The sequence below is a fragment of the Rhineura floridana genome, chromosome 4 (genome assembly GCF_030035675.1).
Source record: "Rhineura floridana isolate rRhiFlo1 chromosome 4, rRhiFlo1.hap2, whole genome shotgun sequence".
Classification (NCBI taxonomy): Eukaryota; Metazoa; Chordata; class Lepidosauria; order Squamata; family Rhineuridae; genus Rhineura; species Rhineura floridana.
The window spans coordinates 206,750,354-206,767,999 of NC_084483.1; the positions used below are offsets into that span (position 1 = coordinate 206,750,354).

At 46.2% G+C, this 17,646-nt stretch overlaps 1 protein-coding gene across 10 annotated transcripts in view; it reads right to left on the reverse strand.

The window, feature by feature from the left end:
• Positions 1 to 17,646, reverse strand: part of NCOA1 (nuclear receptor coactivator 1) — a 393,348-nt gene that overhangs the window by 13,609 nt on the left and 362,093 nt on the right. For 8 of the 10 annotated variants that reach the window (XM_061625852.1, XM_061625846.1, XM_061625848.1 and 5 more), the window contains 5 exons: positions 15,189 to 15,368; positions 8,797 to 8,923; positions 4,786 to 4,954; positions 3,229 to 3,555; positions 2,508 to 2,609 (listed from right to left, as the gene is read on the reverse strand). In XM_061625852.1, coding sequence (XP_061481836.1) covers positions 2,508 to 2,609; positions 3,229 to 3,555; positions 4,786 to 4,954; positions 8,797 to 8,923; positions 15,189 to 15,368 — 905 coding nt within the window. The remainder of the gene's footprint in view (positions 1 to 2,507; positions 2,610 to 3,228; positions 3,556 to 4,785; positions 4,955 to 8,796; positions 8,924 to 15,188; positions 15,369 to 17,646) is intronic. The other 2 variants (XM_061625854.1, XM_061625855.1) reach the window with 1 other exon arrangement.

Here is a 17,646-nt window from a genome sequence, read left to right on the forward strand (position 1 = left end):
TGAAATATGCATTTTTATGCACACTTTACGTGGTATATGCATTTCTGGAGAACTGCACTGCCAGATACAGCAAAGTGCAAATGTCAAAGGAGGGCTGTGTGTTTGGCTGCATTTGTTTCAGAAAGGGCAAAGTAAGTTCGCTTTTAGATGCAAACTCAGGCAAATTTCTCCCTCAACACTGAAACTAATGGGTTGTATTCAACGACGTCTTACTCAGAGCAGATCCACTGATATTAATGAATTTAAGTTAGTCATGTCTATTAACTTCAATAGGTCTACTCTGAGTTGGACTAGCACTGCATTCCACCCAATGTCATTTGAGTCTGTGGTCAATGTCTTTGTCACTTCCCCTCGCCCCACATGCACGCACGCACACACACCTTCCTTGCCTATTGTGTGGAAGAAGCACAATGTTGTTATATTTCTGCCTCTTGGAACCTCCCAGTCCTGGATGTTTTGCTGGATCCAAAATGAAGCGCTCCCTTCATTCCTGCCCAGAGGGACGCTAATTAGGGTGGCTGGAGCAATTCTCCTACTGGGGAAGGGTTCCAAAATTTGGGGCTTTTTAGTTTAGAGAAAAGGCAAGTAAGGGGGCACATAATAAGAGGTTTATAAAATTGTGCATGGCGTGGACTGAGTAAATAGGGATAGTGGCCTTCCTACGTGGGGCTTCTGCTTGGCCACTGTGGGAAACAGGGTGCTGGACTAGGTAAGACTTTGTTTCGATCCGGCTATCGGCTCTTCTTATGTTCATTGTTGTTCATCCCCATCACTGGATTGTCAGTATCACTGAAACAGAGGTTTATCTCTCGCTGCCATTTTAAAAAGCCATTTATGGCAGTGATCATTGGATTGTGCTGAGTAACATTTTTGCATTTTGAAAAAAAAGGGCTGAACTTTCCGTCTGTTCACCAGTTCCAGCCCCCAAGACATTGCACGGAAGCAGAGAGCATTTCCTTCCCAATTGCCCTGCTAAGGTCAGCACGAAAGCATTGTTGCTACACCATTCAGGCACCAATTTCTGCCCACCTGAGGCAGGTCACTCCACCCTGAGGCATGACAGGGACAACCCTGCTTTCTCCATTTAAGATTTTATACATCATTTTTCTAAGCTAGCTAGCCCCAACTGCTATAGTTGTTCTCCGTAAGAAAGGTGAAGGATCTATCTCTTGGATCACCTATCCCAGCAGCTGAAGAATGCTATCTTTTGGGAGCAACCAGAATTGCACACAATACCTTAAACACGGGCACACAGATGTGTGGAATGCACCGATACTTCCTGTTTGATTTCCATTTCCAAACACAGTTGCTATTTTCGCTACTGCTGCTACACTTCATTGATATATTCAGGTGACCGTATTGAACAAACTAGAAATCAAGCGGTTTATAAAATGATCTCATGGAGCATCACTCCATACAGAGCACCTTTTCAACAGCACTGGGATATGTTCACTGAGCACAAGCCACTCGCAATTTTTTTCTGTGCAGGCTCAGACTGGAACCAGCAGCCAACACACCAATCCGATGCCCTCCAAACATCTTGGACTCCAACTCCCACAACCCTGTCGGCTGGGGCTGGTGGGAGTTGTCGTCCAAAACGTCTGGAAGGGACCAAGCTGGGGAAAGCTAACTTAATGTGCAATCTCAGGTGTGCAGGCTTTGACCAGGCTCCTGCAATCAACAGACCTGCAAATTCTTGCAGGCCAAACTCCAAGTCCTACATTCCAGGAAGCCACACTAGAAAAATGTGGAGCAGTCATCTAGCAAAGAGGCAACACATTTGTTGCACTGACTGGTGTAAGAAGTGAGTGAGTATACACTAGAGGGTTTGATTATGACTTAATTTACTGCGCGTTGCCTTGGGGCTCAGTCCTACAGTACAAACCCGTTTTCAATATCTAAATTTAGACCCTGAATATGAAAAACAAGCTTTGAATGTATTCTGAAGTAAGTGTTTTTGTGCACCCCAAACGTGTTGAAAATGTCCTGCGCATCAACAGCTGGGTGCAAACAAAACAGGTGCCTAAGCGCTCTTTCATATCACGCCCCAGTGAAACCATTTCCCACATTCATCTCACAATCCAGTCCCAAGACAGAGCAACTTGAAGGCCACTTGGTCCTCAGGCTGACTGCTTCATGTGCTAGATTACTTGTGCGCCCAAGAACAATGAATTGGCTCTCGGAAACCCTGATCAGCCCTCATGCATTGGATCTGGGGAGCAGGGTTTCGAGGGCTGAAGAGGGGAGACAGCTTGGTGGACAGTCTTAAAGCAGGCATCTTACAACGGAGCCACTCGCTAGCCTTGACACCTTCATTCATGAAGCATGTGAGCACCATTATTCTGCAAGGAGCAAAACAACAAGACAGAAACCTAAACCCACCATTTTCCTGCCTGAAACAGTACCAGGAAACAAACAAGTTCAAAGCCCCAGTTGGTTGGGATTAAGCTCTACAGACACCCAACCTCAGCTGTGCTGGGCCTAATAACTACCGAGACGGCATTTACCTGTGCCGCGATTTGTTGTGGTATGCCCGTCCTCATGCCGATGCCCCCTGGAGCATTCGCTGCAAACTGGTTCAGGATAGCCTGCCGGTTTTGGTGTATCAACTAGAGAGGAGGCAAGGAAGGAGACCTTGGAGCTCAGCAGAATGTCATTTGGGCACAGTTCAACACCCCGCCCCCTTTGCCAATAACGCTTGCCACAAAAGGAGAGGGTGGGTAGTCATTTATGTAGCCAAAAAGAACTTTGAGGGGAGAGGAGAAGAAGCAGAGCCAGGTAGGGAAGAGTGGCATCTTTTCCCTGTTCTTGGAATGGCAAAGCACAACAAAAATAATTTAAAAAATGCTCCACACAGAGATGCTCTTTCCCCCCCTCCACATCGACTGCTCTGATGTCAGGAGATACCAGACCCAAGAATGGACCCCAGAAGCATCAGTGGCATGTTAAGTGAAAGCCCGGGAATAAAAGCAGCCTTGCAGCTCACCTCGGACAGCAGCTGAGACTGGGCAAGGACCAGCCATGTCCTTTGGCAGCTCCGTAGGGTGATTCGGTGCCCCCCCCAACTATTTCCCCAAAATGGCCCAAGCTCATGAAAACAGTAAAAGGAACCCTTCAGCAAATGGAAGTGGGCCTGGAGGGCTGCCGTGACTTCAGCCCGGCCAGAAGGTGGCAGGACTCCAGTAGCGAAGGGCAGGGGTGGACCAGCTACGCCACACCAGGACTCACCTGCTGTTGCCCCTGGAGCCTCTGCTGCAGTTGCAGCCGCAACTGGTTGGGTGCCGTCGGAGGCCTGGCGAGGGCTTGTCGCGGCTGCATCCCTATGCTGGTGGGGAAGGCCCCACGAGGTGGCGGGACCTGGACTGGCATAGGGCCAAAGGGCTGCTTCTGCCTGACCATGCCAGGGAAAGGGCTGGGGAGGTTGCTGGTCGGGGAGGCCGAGGGATACGGCTGCGGGTACATGCCAGGCTTCTGATCCATCACGAGAGGAGGAGGAGGAGGAGGCGTGGCTTGTTGCGGCTGGAACCTCTCTGTCAGTGCTTCCAGGCTGCCTCCCTGCTCAAAGAGGGAAGCAAGCGTGAAGTTGAGTTTCAACATGGTTCCAAACACTCAGCACATCCTGTCACGCTGAGGGCTGTTTCACTGTTGTCCAACAGTAAACCCAGGTGCATCAGCAAGGGGACACTTGACCGGGAGCAGCAGCCGACCCCGACCCCATGATGAGTGTGTATCTGCCAAGCAGACGTGATCACAAGTATATGCCTGCTGCATTCACACAGGAAATGGTTAGATGCACCCTTGAAAAGCCTACGTGTACATTAAAAAAAAGTAACAGGTGAAGTGGCTTTCAACTGTCTACCACCACAAGGACGGGAGGGGAAGAGGGCAAATTGCCTTTGGAAGTTTTTGGGGTAGGGTGAAAACAAACAAATAAACCCAGAGCTTTCCCTTGCCAGGAAAGCTATGTGTGGTTTTGGCTCACTTTTGGCATTTGAACCATGAAGAGAGAAAAGAACCTAGAGCAACTGCCTGTGAGGAGATATGGTGCCAGGTGGGGTGGGGGGAAGAGGGGTTCAGTACCCCTTTTCACCCACGTTCCTTTTAATGTTGAAGTGAGACCCTCCTGCTTTGAAAGGTTGTTCTGTCTTGGGGATGTGTTCTGTATCAAGTAAAAGCTCTGAAACCGTGAAGGAGGCTGTTCTGGTGGGATGGGACAAGAGCTTCTGCTTCACCCTTAACTCCTCAAAATGTGTTGATTTTCTCTCCTCCTCTTTTACTACACAGTTTTCTGCCAGAACTAAGTCCCTAATCTCTATTGGCAGGCACAGTCTCACAGTCTGTGATGCTGAATGGGTATGTATACACCAAGTGGGCTGTAACAAGATCAACCAAAAGCTGATGTAGTAGGTGAAATTGTCAAAGAATATCTGTAATGTTTCCATCTTTGTGGGATTTGGCTTTCCAGGTTGCAGAAGTTTCCTTTCTTAATTGCAGTGAGTCAGTGTCTCAGAGTATAAACCATCAGGACAAAGGAAAGGAAGAGTGGATATTTAGGGAGGTCTTTGTACTAAGTGGTGTCAAGAGAGATTTTTAATTCCAGTTTTGGAATCAAAACTGGTATGGCACAAGGCTAAGACTGTTTTCTGCTATGCTTCCAGCAAGTTTTTCACTCCCATCTGCTGGCCACGAGATCCAGATGCTGAACCCCCTTCTCGAGTCTCAAACAAGATCAGACCTCAGGGCTCAGACACATATGCCCTGACATCCAAGAGGAGAGCTCACTACCTGGACCAGTTTGTCGATGCCAAGCGCTCGATCCAGTTCTGCCAGCTCATTCTCATCTTTCCCGCTCAGGAAGGATACCAGCTGTTCAAGAAGGGCCTTCTCATCGTTTCGTCCCTCTGGGGTTGTGGGAGGGCATAAGAGCTCATCCAGCTGAGAAGTGATGCAATGGCTGTAGGAATGGCAATGCAAACAAGACATGTAAAGACACAGAAATGTACTTAGTTACCTGCCTTGAGACTCAAGGTAGTTTTTTAAGGGCCCCTTCTGCCAATATACACACAACCATTTTGGGGTCTGTGTGGAAAACCATCAGTGCTCTTGTATACAAACCTAGTGCAAAATTTCCAAAAGTCTGGGAGCAACTTTCACCCCAAGATATCAATGAACATCATCTATCAATTTTTGTGTAATATTCCAAAAAACACAACAAGCTAAGGTTGGGTTGTAGGTTCTGTCCATCCAGCTGTGCATTTGGTTTCCATCAGCAGCCAAAATCTCTCTAGCATAAGCAAGGGATGAAGGGGATGCCTTCAGCATCATGTGTCCAGAGGTACACAGCCTCTGTACATGGAGGAGTGATAGCAGTTTGCCATTATCCCTTTTTAAAGTTGTCTCAGCTGTTGGCCATCACTGCATTTTGTGGTAGGAAATACCACAAACTACTTATGCTCTATGTAAAACAAGTCATTCTTCCCCAATCCTCAATCCACCGCCAATCAGTTTCATTGGGTGAAATCCCCCCAGTTTTTTAGTACTATAACTCGATGGCCTTATAAGCCCCTCCAAGCTCTATGATTCTATATAAAGCAATGTCAACTGAAACCAAAACTTGGACAGGCTTGGGTAAAGAAAGAGCTGGCAGTAAACAGATGCCCCCCTCCCATGCACTCCACGCCCTCCCTGAAACCTGGAAAGCGCTTTCCAAACTCCTTTGTGTGAGCGTGTAATAATCCTGATGATGGAACCAATTGAAGTCAGTGGGATTGCTGGGCCTGGCATCTCCAGAAGCAAGGATATCACACTCACTGGAAAAAGTCAGAAAGCCAGAGTCCCCAGTGCCAAAAGTTCCTGAGGAGTCAGCAAGTCTACACAGTTAACTCCAGATGAGCACATGTAAACCCACAGGAAGCAATCTAGCCTAACACACAGTTGCCAATGTACATGCTTTATGGAGAGAAACAAGGTCTTCAAAAAAAGGGAAGCCAGGCGAGATAAAGCGATATAAGCTAAAAGCTAGTCCACAACAAGGCACAGCTTCTCCACAGCTAAAATCATAGACCAAGCTGCACTGACCTTGCTCTATATGATAGTCAGTAAGGTGCCCCACAAATGGTACAGAAATCTCTGACCATGGAGAGTCGGGGATGGCAAATTGTCAGGCACAAAAGCAAGCTCAAAGGGCCAGTTCAGACAGAACACAGCAACAGTCAAATCTGGGCTTGTTAATCAGCTTACACTCAATGAGAATTCTGGCCTTTTAAAAGCGTGTACCTGTATGAGAGTTTTTTAGTGTAAAAAAAATCCTTCCTGCAATATATAAATACAAAGAAGCAAATGAACTAAAAGATGTCCAGGCTGAGAAATAGCTCTTGTATTTCCAGCATCACCAAGCATGAGCAGGCCAGGATATTCTTCATATGGGTGCAAGCTGGTGCACGGTTTAAAACACAGCGAGGAGACCAAAATTGTTCCCTTCAGTCCAAATCCGCTCAAACAAACAGTGGGGTGACAGCTGCTTGAAATGAAAGGCTGTTCAAAGGAGTGGCGCAACAGAAGGCTCCAGCATGTGTTGTGGAGGTGTGGTGAAAACCGACAGATTTGCATAATGTTGATTTGGACAGAAGGCTCCATAACACTGTTTCTGTTTGTTCGGGTGAACTGGGCCTAAGTTTTCAGGCAAAGGCCCCTGGGTTCAGGTCTAATTTTTCCAAAATTTCAGAGAACAAGCCAGGAACACAGAGGCACAGAATGCACCAGAGGCAGGGCAGTGGGTGTGCCATGATGTTGTAGGGAAATAGTGTAGAATGTGGTACTGGGCCCAGAATTCAGCTTCCTGAGAACTTCAACTTTCTTTGAAAAGTTGACTGGGGGGGGGTGGCAGCAGCAGGGGCACATTTCAAGTTTGGAATAACACCCAGAGCGGATTCCACCGCTCCACTGACATGGAGCCACCAGCCACCAATGGTCCCAGAAGTCTCAAGAAGCAGAACCAGGGCTGCATGGCTTGCAGAAGGCCCCAGAGCTGCTGGGCTATTCAAATGGATGCAGTCATTTATATCTTGTGTCCCACCTTATCCTGTGGGATCAGAGTGAAGAACAGCCATTTTAAACCCCCCACCCTCTCCAAAAAGAAACCCTGTCCCAGGAGGTGCCCACAATCCAATTCATGGAAGCAGTTAAAGGGAGTCAAAGAGATAAATTAAATATGAAGGAAATTAAATAGTGTAATTTACAAAAAAAAGGTAAGTTAAATATGGAGAAGCAGCTTATTTTTTCCCCATGCCTACTCTCATTTCCTTGTCTCAGCTATACAATCCCTTCACAGTGCACAACAACTGGCTTCCTCGCATCCCTCCCCGAAACCAAAATAAAAACAAATACAGAGGAAAAAGAAGGGACCCCCTCTCCAAGAGACTTCCAAAGGACCACCATGTGGCAGCCACAGCTGGCCCTTGAAAGGTGCTCCTGGTGGCCCTCCCTGCAGGAGATCTTCAGACTCGGAAGGGAGCAGCTTCCCTCCAGTCCGGTTTGGCACAAATCTTGCAGCAGCAAGTCACAACCTCACCACCTTTGAGGAAAAGCTGGATTAATAACAAAGGGGGACGTAATAAGCTTTATGTGTCCAACTCCATTTCAGCTTCAAGGCGGCTTGCCGAAAGGAAAACTGGGGCACAGGCCAGGAACCTGAAACTGGAATCCTCTCCCACTTAGATCTCACAAACTGGGGCTCTTCCTGGCTGTCCTGAGCACCTCAGGCATTCCAAAATAGCTTCATGTTGCTTGTTATCAGGGGAAAGGAGAGAGGACGCCCCGAGAGGGGGGGAGAGAAGAGAGATATTTCTGTCCTCCAAGTTGCCATCACAAGATATTGTGCATCTCTGCCTAGAATTATTGTCCCTCTCCCCATTTGCTATTGCAGTGACAAAAATGGTTAGGATTTGTTTTTACAGGCGTTTCTTTATACAAGGACTAGGGTGGAGGATATTGCATAAGATGGAACCGTGAGGAGGACGCAGAGTTGAGGCATGGGGAGGGGCAACAGCTGCAAACTGTGAAGATGGTGTGCTGTGCTGTCTCTCAGCGCCACAATTCAAGTCAAGTGTTCACTCATGGAAGCAATGGTTTGGGGTCACACACTAGATGGCACAACCTTAAATAGTTTTCTTGATCAAAATGTCTAAGAGAATCATAGAGAAGCAAGTCCCCCCTCCCTCCGCACACACGCATCCCCACAGAGATACTCTGTATGGAAGCATCTCTGCTTGTCTCCTCATCCAAGCATCTCTGGGGAAAACATCTAAAGGAGGACTTAGCATGAACAAGGAAATGAGCAGGTTTCTGGAGCAAAGATGGTGGCCGCTATACGCTTCTCCCTGGTCCTGTTGCTGCTGTGCTACCTGGGGCTAAGCCATGGTTCATCTCCCTCAGACAATCCACTGATCTCGTCGCATGGAAAAACCAACTGGAGCCAGGCTAATCTGGCCTTCTGTTCTTCCTGCTTCTTGTTTCTCTTGAGAAGGGTCATGCAACTTGCACGTCTAAGATTTTATTTCCAATATACAACTGTTTATATTGCATACATACATTGCACACACATTTGTATATACGGATGTTATCCCCAAAGCTAATCCCCAAATAACGAGGTGCTTATCGACGTTTCCAAATGGGCAAGGCCAGTCTTCATCCTGTATCCCCTTTTGAACAGCACTATGTGCCCACAAACCCTACCTGGAATATCTAACAAGGTGGTGAGGTGGAGGCGGCAGCGGGGAGGAAAGCCCCTTCACTTACTCGTCTGGTTTGCTCATAGGTCCTCGATTAATGGAGGTCACGGGATTATCTGCCCAGGGGATCTGCTCCCCCATTGCTGGCTGCCCAAACTGATGATCTGAGACTCCCAGTTCCAGTTCGGACAAACCTAGGGAAGGAGCGAGGGAGGAGAGAAAAGGTTAAACGGCACTTGGGGAGGAAGCAGAATTCCAGTCTTGTCTCAGTTGTGTCATAGGGCAAAGGCAGAGGACACCAAGGATGCTGAGGCTATTTCGCGGGGAAAGCTGGTCCAGGAGACGCAGGCATCCCACAGCTCAGGTACCAAAGGACACAGCCTGACATTCCATGCAACATCATTTATGTATTTCCAAATGGTTTCCTATGAGGCATCTTGAATATTCAGGCCTCACTTTAGTACCTACCCTTAGTGATTGCTGGAAGCTCTCTTTATCAAAAGAAGGCAGCCATGGGGGACAGCATTCTCTCCAGGCACAGAGAATAATGAATGTCAAAGAGTTGTAGAACAGATGCTTCCTTGCCATATTGAGGTACAAGTTGTGAATTAGCTGCCACCTACCTGGCCTTACAAGGTGTTCCACTGATTTCTCTAAAGAGGTGCGGGGAATCTTTGTCTCTTTAGATGCTGCTGAACTACAGCTCACATCATTCCCTGGCCATGGGCCATGCTTACTGGGGCTGATGGGAGTTGTAGTTCAGCAACATCAAGAGGGTCAAAGGTTCCCCACATCTGCCCTAAAGGTACGGCAGCGCCAAGTGTGATTGCCTAAACAGCTCTTGTCGACTCTCAGTAGAATAGACAATGTACACAATGGGCACAATGTAAAAAGTGCCCTGTGCAGCCAGTGGAATTGCACTAACTCCATTTGTCTCAGCAGAAGAAGATGGCATACCAAGTGAGGAGCTAGAAGATTTCCCATTCTGAATGTCAGTGCTGGGCTAGACAGGAATTGTAGGCACAGCCAGATCCATTTTCACAAGGGGAGCGATTGTAAAAACCCAGCAGTGCATGGAGGGGCAAGAAGGGATCTGCTGATTAATGATATGGCTGTTTTCTGGGTCTTTGTGTGCTCATTTGGTGCATTGGACCCAAAGGCTACATCACACACACACACACACACACCATCCAGCCCCCTTGTAGTTTTTAAACTAAATACCCCTGCAGCAGAAGACCCTGGGACTTCTAGAAGGAAAAGAGGTGGTGGAGGAATAAAACGTGTGTGTGTGTGTGTGTAAGCGAGGGGGAGTGCGCAGTAAGGATAAGGGATTCTGCCAGGGAAGAACCAGAAATCTCGGAGCCCCCCTTTTAAAAGGATTCCTTTTAAATCAGTGTTTTTTAAAAGTATATACAAGTCTAAGGAATAATATTTCCAAGACTTAACTAGGGAGTGGTGTAATGGTTAAGGTGTTGGACTACGACCTGGGAGACCAGAGTTCGAATCCCCACACAGCCATGAAACTCACTGGTGACCCTGGGCCAGTCACTGCCTCTCAGCCTCAGGAAGGCAATGGTAAACCCCCTCTGAATACCGCTGACCAAGAAAATCCTATTCATAGGGTCGCCATAAGTCAGAATCTACTTGAAGGCAGCCCATTTCCATTTTTTTCAACTAGGGCTAAGGAGGCTGTAAATGGAAAAGTGTCTTTCTTTTTATGTGCTTATTCAATTCAGTTCATATTTTTCAGCCATGGCCATTGCTAACTACAGTAGTTGCAAAGGCAGTGCAGGGTGAAATCTAAATGAGTGTAGGTACATTCATCCATCTGGCTCTAATGGAGCACAGCTTGTGCACGATGACAGAGTCAAGGTTGTGCTACAGGTTTGCTGTAGCCTGCCAATTGACCAGTCTGGTCTTTTAGCTGAAGCATTAGGAGATCCTTTTAAGGGCCTTTGTAGATCCAGAAGACATAGATACAAATCTTCAAATCCCTATAAGGGGATGAGCCAATCAGAAGCAGCGTTGGAAACACTCAAAAGCTTCCGTTTCAGATGAGGACTTCCTTCTAAATGACAGGCCAAAGTGACTGAAAAAGTGGGCGAGGGCGGAGCAAAGTTGTCAAATGTGTTTTATGTCTACAACCAGGGATATTTTGGTGCTCCACACAGAAAAATCTAAGTATTACCCCACACTCCTAAATAACATAGGGCACAATCCACCAGGATGCTCTCCGACATGAAAAATGAAATGGACTGCCTTCAAGTCTATCCCGACTTATGGCGACCCTACATATAGGGTTTTCATGGTAAGAGGTACTCAGAGGGGGGTAACCATTGCCTTCCTCTGAGGCCGAGAGGCAGTGACTGGCCCAAGTTTACCCAGTGAGCTTCATGGCTGTGTGGGGATTCAAACCCTGCTCTCCCAGGTCGTAGTCCAACATCTTAACCACTACATCACACTGGCTCTCTGTTTTGGATTAAGCCCTGATATTTCACTAAGAAGCAAAGAGAGCTTCATGGCTGTGTGGGGATTCAAACCCTGCTCTCCCAGGTCGTAGTCCAACATCTTAACCACTACATCACACTGGCTCTCTGTTTTGGATTAAGCCCTGATATTTCACTAAGAAGCAAAGAGAGTCTTCCAGGAGCTGCTATAACTAAAATGGAAGTGGACTGCCTTCCAGTCAATTCCGACTTATGGCGACCCTATGAATCAGGTTTTCATGGTAAGAGGTATTCAGAGGTGGTTTTACCATTGCTTTCCTCTGAGGCTGAGAGGCAGTGACTGGTCCAAGGTCACCCAGTGAGCTTCATGGCTGTGTGGGAATTCGAACCCTGGTCTCCCAGGTCGTAGTCCAGCACCTTAATCGCTACACCAGGCCCCACTTAAATGAGTGGAAGCCAACAGCGCAGTAAGCCACCCCTGTGTATTTCACTGGGGCATGTGCAGGAGAATGTTGTAATGGACTCTGCCCCATAGATTCAGATCAGTCTCCTGCCCTGCACCAACTCACCCTTGCCTCATGGCCCTGGGACAAGCCTGCCCAAAAGCAATACATGACATGGAGGGAGGGTCTGGTTGCGGTTCCTCAGAGGCAAAGGGTTCAACATGCATACTGCTTCTTTTCTTTAAAATATTTTACATGCTCTAGAGATGCACCCCTGGCTTTGAGTATCTGCTGGGAGGCCAACCACTCGCCATCAGCCCCTCCTCCCGGTGCCTGGATGGAGAACGTGGCGGAGAATGTGAGAAGAGCAAAGTCTGAACACAGCCATGGGTGTGTGGGGAGGAGTAAAGTCAGCCGAAGAGAATGCATTTTGTTCTTGCGCTGGCTGTGCAGCAGCAATGAAGTGTTCATAAGGGTTGCCTGGCAACAAGAAGATAAGGGGAGGGTCAGCCACAGCAGCAGTGCTGTTGAGTACAGCTGAGCAAGGATATGAGCCATGTGGAGGAGAGGGGCTCAGGGGCTCACCCACTCACGGGGGAGGGGGTCATTCACCCTTGTTATTGCTGCCCATGGGAAGTGCAACTGGCAACTCAAAGCAGAGATGACGATCTTGGCTGTGGACTCTGCATTTCAGAGGCCAAAACAAAAGTCCTTCCAGGCCATCCTATCGAGCCCAATGAAATGGTTCTTTATTTCTAGGCTCCTTCTGAGAATGAGATCTTCCCTGCTCATAAATGGCAAGGCATGTACCACACCCCCTACTAGCAGTGTTAAAAAAAAATCACTGCAGCCATCCAAAACTTGCTTGTGAGCATCCTGGGGCATCTGGCTGACCATAGTTGGAGGCAGAATGCTGTGCTAAAGTGGCCTTTTGGTCTGAGCCATCATTGCTGTTTTCTAATGTTCCTTTCTTCTGAAGAAAATTGGATCTATCACGCTCGCATCTTGTGAAAACCAAGCAAATAAACCTAGATATGACTGAGTTAATATTTAATAAACAGCATTAATATTTTTAAAAATATGATTCAAATTGTCAAAAAAAAAAATCCACCCCTGCTATTAGCAACTCACAAGAAGCCTGCTTATAAAACACCCTATTCTTTGCAAATGAAGAACCGATTTGACCATATCTCAAATACGAATATTTACATCCTCCCTACCAAACATTGGCACTTCACTTTCACCTGATGGATATAACCTGCTCTAGTTTTCTCAATGGGTATGATATCTTCCTCTGACCTGTCAGTCGTGGGCATTTCATTTTTTTGTTTGCTACTTTTTTGAGAAGGCAGGGTGTGGCTGGGTTAAGACAGTGAAGCTGAAAAGAGCAACACTGGAAAGAAGGCAATATTGTCCAGGGGGCAGGTCCCTGTATTTCCATATTGAGGTTGCAATCCTACACCAACTTGCCTAGGAATAAGCCCCAATGACCTCAAGAGTAGGCATGTATAGTATCGTGCTATTAGTGTTACAAACTGTCAGGGGTGCTGGCCTTAAGAAAGCCCCTGTGTAGGAATATTTTAAATACAATCCCTTTAGAGATTAAAAAAGAAGAAGAAAATATTCAAAATATTCACAGTGTGAAAAACATGATGCCAGGTGCAGCCAGACAAACAAACAACCTGCTAGATGTTTTGGAAAATTGTTTTTCTGTTTGCTATCGTTCGGACACTTCTCAAGATATTGTAACCAAATTTTACACAATCGTTCCTGAGACTAACGGGCAGCTTTTCATCTGCGTTTGGATACCACTGGATGTCATTTTGAATCAAGATGACAGACTGAACCTTTCAGAAATGCATTGATTTTTTGGTTTCTTAGAATTCCTGAGCAACCCTGGCTATGAGTGCTCTATATAGGGTAAATGTACATGGTTTACTTGACAGATTTGCACCATTGTTTAGGAAATATATGAAGCAGTATCAAAGAGAAAGTTGATTTTAATCCATGATTACAATTGACCTATATTTCTTGCTGATTTAAATCACTGATTTAAATCGCCTTGATTTAAATCAATCCACCAGGGTTGCTAAGCCCCTTTTGAATCTAACAGCGAGAAGACTTTGCAGGCTAAAATTTGTAAACCAGTTGTGCAGTCCTGATCCTTCAACTATTTGTTCTGTATCCCAGAAATACCGACTTCTTGGCCTGGAGGTGAGTAAACCACAACTTGCAATTTTACCAGCCCCTTTCTGCCAACAAGTTGGCTTTCATCTTTTGTTTTGAGTAGCATTTCAAGGTCATCTTTTCTCCCAAATATGCTGAACGAGGTGGGAGAGGAGGGAGAAGGAATGTTGGCTTGAAACCCTCTAGACAGAAATCTGTTCCTAAGGCTGTTCACTGGGGCTCAGAACATGGATTTACACCAAAAGATTTGATTCTTTTGTGGCATTTGCCAGGAGCCATGTGCAATGCCCATCATTACATAATGTGGGGCCCAGGCCACATCTCAGCATAGGCTTTGAAAAACTGACACTGTAATTCTTCAATCTGTTTGTTGCTTGGGGATGCCTGACACTGCAGGATGGGCTTTGCAGTGATTGAAATGGCCAGAAATGCTGTATTCTGCTGTTTGTGAATTTAGCAACAGCGCTACTGGAGCTACAGTGGGAAAACCTCCTTGTTGCAAAATAGAAGTGCTGATATCCCAGAGGTGGTATCCCTGACAAAACAAGGGACTTTGGGATTTAATGCACAATAACTGCTAAGGCTGTGATGATTTGTAAAAATTTCCACACACTTTATAATGCCATAGTGCAGATCTTCCCATCTGGTCACTGGGACAATGACAGGAGCTGACTTTCAGGTTCTGTAGCAAAGACGGTTTCCTCACTGACTTTCAACTTGCCTCTTTTTCTCTCCTGTGCCTTCCTTTAGGGTGAAAGACTGAGCTGGATGGCTGGAAACTTGCATTTGCTTACATGTTGGGCTGAGTACACTGCTCATTCCCTAGCGCAAGTTAAACATGCCTTTTAAAGACACATTTATTTGCTCGGGCTTTTGGAGGAAGTGGAGTCATTGAGATTGCTCTCCGCTGTTAGCTTAATTTGTTTCAATGTTAAATTTCTATGATTTCTATTTTTACTATTGTATGGCTTTACATTACATTATATGCCACCCTGTTATATTCAGAAGAAGGGTGGTTTGGAAATAAATTTAATGATGGTGATAATTAACAGCAGCAAAAAGGGGGTGGGTGGGAGGGACCACAGAGCTGTGCATAGGGGCATTGCATTTGGACATGGAAGTCCAAATCCTTGCTTAGCCATAAGCTTCACTGGGTGGCTTTGTTAAAGTCATTGTTTCTTACAATGTCTACCTCAAAGGGTTGCTGGAAGAAGGATCGGCTGGTGGCTCCATGTCAGTGAGATGGAGGTATCCGCTTTCAGCACCTTGGACAGCTCCTTGGAAGTCCAGACTAAACCCTAGAGCGGATTCCACTGGCATTGGAGCCACCGGGTGCTGCAGCTTTATACTGCCCTTCCTTCCAGTGTCACGGAACGACCTACCTGTGTCAGGCTGGAAGGGGCTTGGTCCAGGCACGGCCCCCCTGCCTTGCTCAGATGCCAAACCAGGATGAGGCCTGCTGCCATTTGTTGCAGGGAAAGGCACTGCTGTCCTGAGCTCCAAGGGGTTGCAGAATTCAAATGGGGGCCGGCCAGCCTGCATTCCCTGTCCGCCGTTAACAGCTAGAACAGAGAAGTACAATTAAGAGATTAGCACAGGATTGCTGGGATCTTCCTGGCATTTGGTAGGACCAAGGGCAACTAGCTGTGATGTTAGAGAACCATCAAGTTTCCATAAACTGGCACTTGAGTTACAGAAACCTAAATGGTTCACCCTTTCTAAGAGACAAGGACTGAGTAGCTACCATTCTAATGCTAAGCATTTCAGATTAACAATGGACAAAGAAGAAAAAATTAACAATGGACAATTGAATGGCTTCCACAGACCTCATGAAAACTCCAGGCCATGCGGAAGCCTCCGACATATGTTGGAGTTCCTGCACAATCCACCAGAGGGCTCTCCTGTCCCCTCCTCTCACAAACTTTTCTGCAATTAAGAACTACTTCTTTGCCCGCTGTTCTTTTCATCTACAGGAATGTTCGCATGACTATGATTAAAATGCAGGAGTCAGCTTAAACTACAAGCTGAAAATTCTGACTGCAAATGTTCAGATTTCTTATCATCTAACTCAATTTTTTCTTGTTACATTCCCAATTATTATTCCTTTTTGTTTAGGGGTTTCAGAAAAGATGGGACACTAAACATTTAATTAGACAAGTTTATATTTGGCATGACTGATTTGAAATTTACCAACACCGCAAATTCAGATTGTTTTTAAAGAGGGTCTTACAAATGAACTAAAAAAAATCCAAATTTGAAAATTCCCAGAAATCAACAAATTCAAATTCAGATTTTTTTATAATGTTGTCAACTTTTCAAGAGTTTTAGGTTTAATGGAATCTACTGGTTGCCTTAGCCAGACCTAGCCATAATTCCCTAGAGCAGCCTTTCCCAACCTTTGGGTCCCCAGATGTTGTTGGAGTACAACTCCCATCAGCCCCTGCCAACATGGTCAACTGTCAGGAATGATGGGAATTGTAGTCCAGCAACATCTGGGGAGCCAAAGGTTGGGAAAGGTTGCCCTAGAGCAATGTTTGCTGTAAACTTTTCAGGGTTCAAATTAGGCAAGATAATCTCTTCTAGACTATTTCCAAGACATGTGTAAGCTTCTGTATCACACAGGGCCCTTTGCCAGGCAGATCATCATCATCATTTTCATCACTGGCGATCACTCGTGGCCGAGTAAGATTGTCTTCCAAGATAAGGTCTTTAATGGTGGGTCCTTAAGTGACTGTGGAGGCCAATTCTGGATCCACACAGCCTCCCACAGTGAGGACATAGGTTTCTAGATGGAAGATGGTTGCAATGAGGATATGTTTGACGTGCCTTCCGCTTGGCTTGTTTGTCCCGTTCGCCCTGTATTTGTGTTTCTTCAAAGTCCATAGCACCTTTGATAATAGCCGACCTCCATTTGGGATGTTAATGGGCCAAGACTTCCCAGTTCTCAATGTTCATTTTACATTTTTTTAGATTAGCTTTGAGAACATCTTTAAACCTCTTTTGCTGTCCACCGATGTTCCGTTTTCCATCCTTAAGTTGGGAGTAAAGTAGCTGCTTTGGAAGACAGTGATCAGGCATTCGAACAACATGGCCGGTCCAGTGAAGTTGATGTTGAAGGATCACTGTTTCAACACTGGTAGTCTTTGCTTCTTCCAAAACGCTAACATTAGTCCGTCTGTCTTCCCAAGTAATTTGCAAAATTTTCCAGAGGCAGCGTTGGTGGAATCTTTCAAGAAGTTGGGAGTGGCGTTTATAAATGGTCCATGTTTCACAGGCATACAGTAAGGTCGGTAGTACGATGGCTTTGTAAATAAGCATTTTGGTCTCCCTGCGAATATCCCGATCCTCGAACACTCTATGCTTCATTCGGGAGAATGCAGCACTTGCAGAGGTCAGACAATGTTGAATTTCAGCACTGATGTCAGCTTCTACAGAGAGATGGCTGCCAAGATAGGGGAAGTGATCAGCGTTCTCCAATGTCACACCACTAAGCTGGATTGATGGTGCTACAGAGGGACTAGTTTGCACCTGTTGATGAAGCACTTTGGGTTTTTTTAATATTAGTTGAGAGCCCAAGCTTTCCATATGCTTCTGCAAAGACATTTAGGATATTTGAAGATCTTTCTCTGAGTGTGCGGAGACTACATTATCATTGGCATATTGAAGTTCTACGACAGAGGTTGACATTGCCTTACTTTTTGCATTCAGCCTACTGAGATTAAAAAGCTTTCCATCTGTTCAATATATGATTTCCACACCAGTAGGAAGTTTCCCCTCAATAAGGTGTACATCGAACAGTTCTATGCTAACACAACAGTGTGCATGCTCTCTACCAATGGA